The sequence below is a fragment of the Penaeus monodon genome, chromosome 21 (assembly GCF_015228065.2).
Source record: "Penaeus monodon isolate SGIC_2016 chromosome 21, NSTDA_Pmon_1, whole genome shotgun sequence".
Lineage (NCBI taxonomy): Eukaryota > Metazoa > Arthropoda > Malacostraca > Decapoda > Penaeidae > Penaeus > Penaeus monodon.
The window spans coordinates 40,653,549-40,654,200 of record NC_051406.1 but is presented as its reverse complement, the minus strand read 5'-3'; the positions used below and the strand labels follow the sequence as shown (position 1 = coordinate 40,654,200).

The following is a 652-nucleotide window of genomic DNA, read 5'->3' as shown; positions in this document are numbered from 1 at the left end:
TGCGGTTAATATAAATGAAAGGGGAATGGATAGACATACTGAAATAGGTATTGAGAATCAGTGTAGAATTAACTGATGTGAATGGTAATCAGCGTGATAGCGATAAGTACAAATGATAGTGAGAGGAAAGAGAGATGGTATTCGGGTGGTTATTGCGAGAAAAAGAGAAAGTCATAAGAGTGAGCTTTAGAGAAATAAAAATAATAGTGAATAGATAGTGTGGATTATAATCATATCTCAATATACCTTTTTGTTCCATTGAGACCAAATGAAATAATACGGAGATATACATCACCGATATGCAAAACTGATATGATTTTTACCATTAAGATTTTAAAAAAAACACTCAGTTTTAGCACCAAATAAACAAGTAATATGCTCCACTAAACCAGTCTGCAGTCTTGCCAAATTCGACTCTCGCAATCCTAATATCCATCATCCAAGGCCTTGATCGCTCTCTTAAACATCTCCAGCAGCGCCTCCTTCGACAGGGACTCCCCTTGCCCCTTTCCCTTCCCTGACTTCTCGCCCCTCGACGGCTCCTCGTGCTTCAGGGTCATCTTGTCGAGCGAGGTCAAGCACTCCTTCAGCAGCAGGATTCGCGACTCTTGTTCTCGGCAGCTGAGGTGGTCGTAGGTGCTGCTCAGCTGGC

At 42.0% G+C, this 652-nt stretch overlaps 1 protein-coding gene across 1 annotated transcript; it reads right to left on the bottom strand.

Annotated features, from left to right (window-relative positions):
- Positions 1-213: 213 nt before the first annotated feature.
- Positions 214-652, bottom strand: LOC119586496 (the record flags this gene model as incomplete). The annotated part of the gene is given in 1 exon segment (XM_037935235.1): positions 214-652. A coding segment is annotated over 1 exon segment (227 nt), but the record flags the coding sequence as incomplete, so codon positions are not given.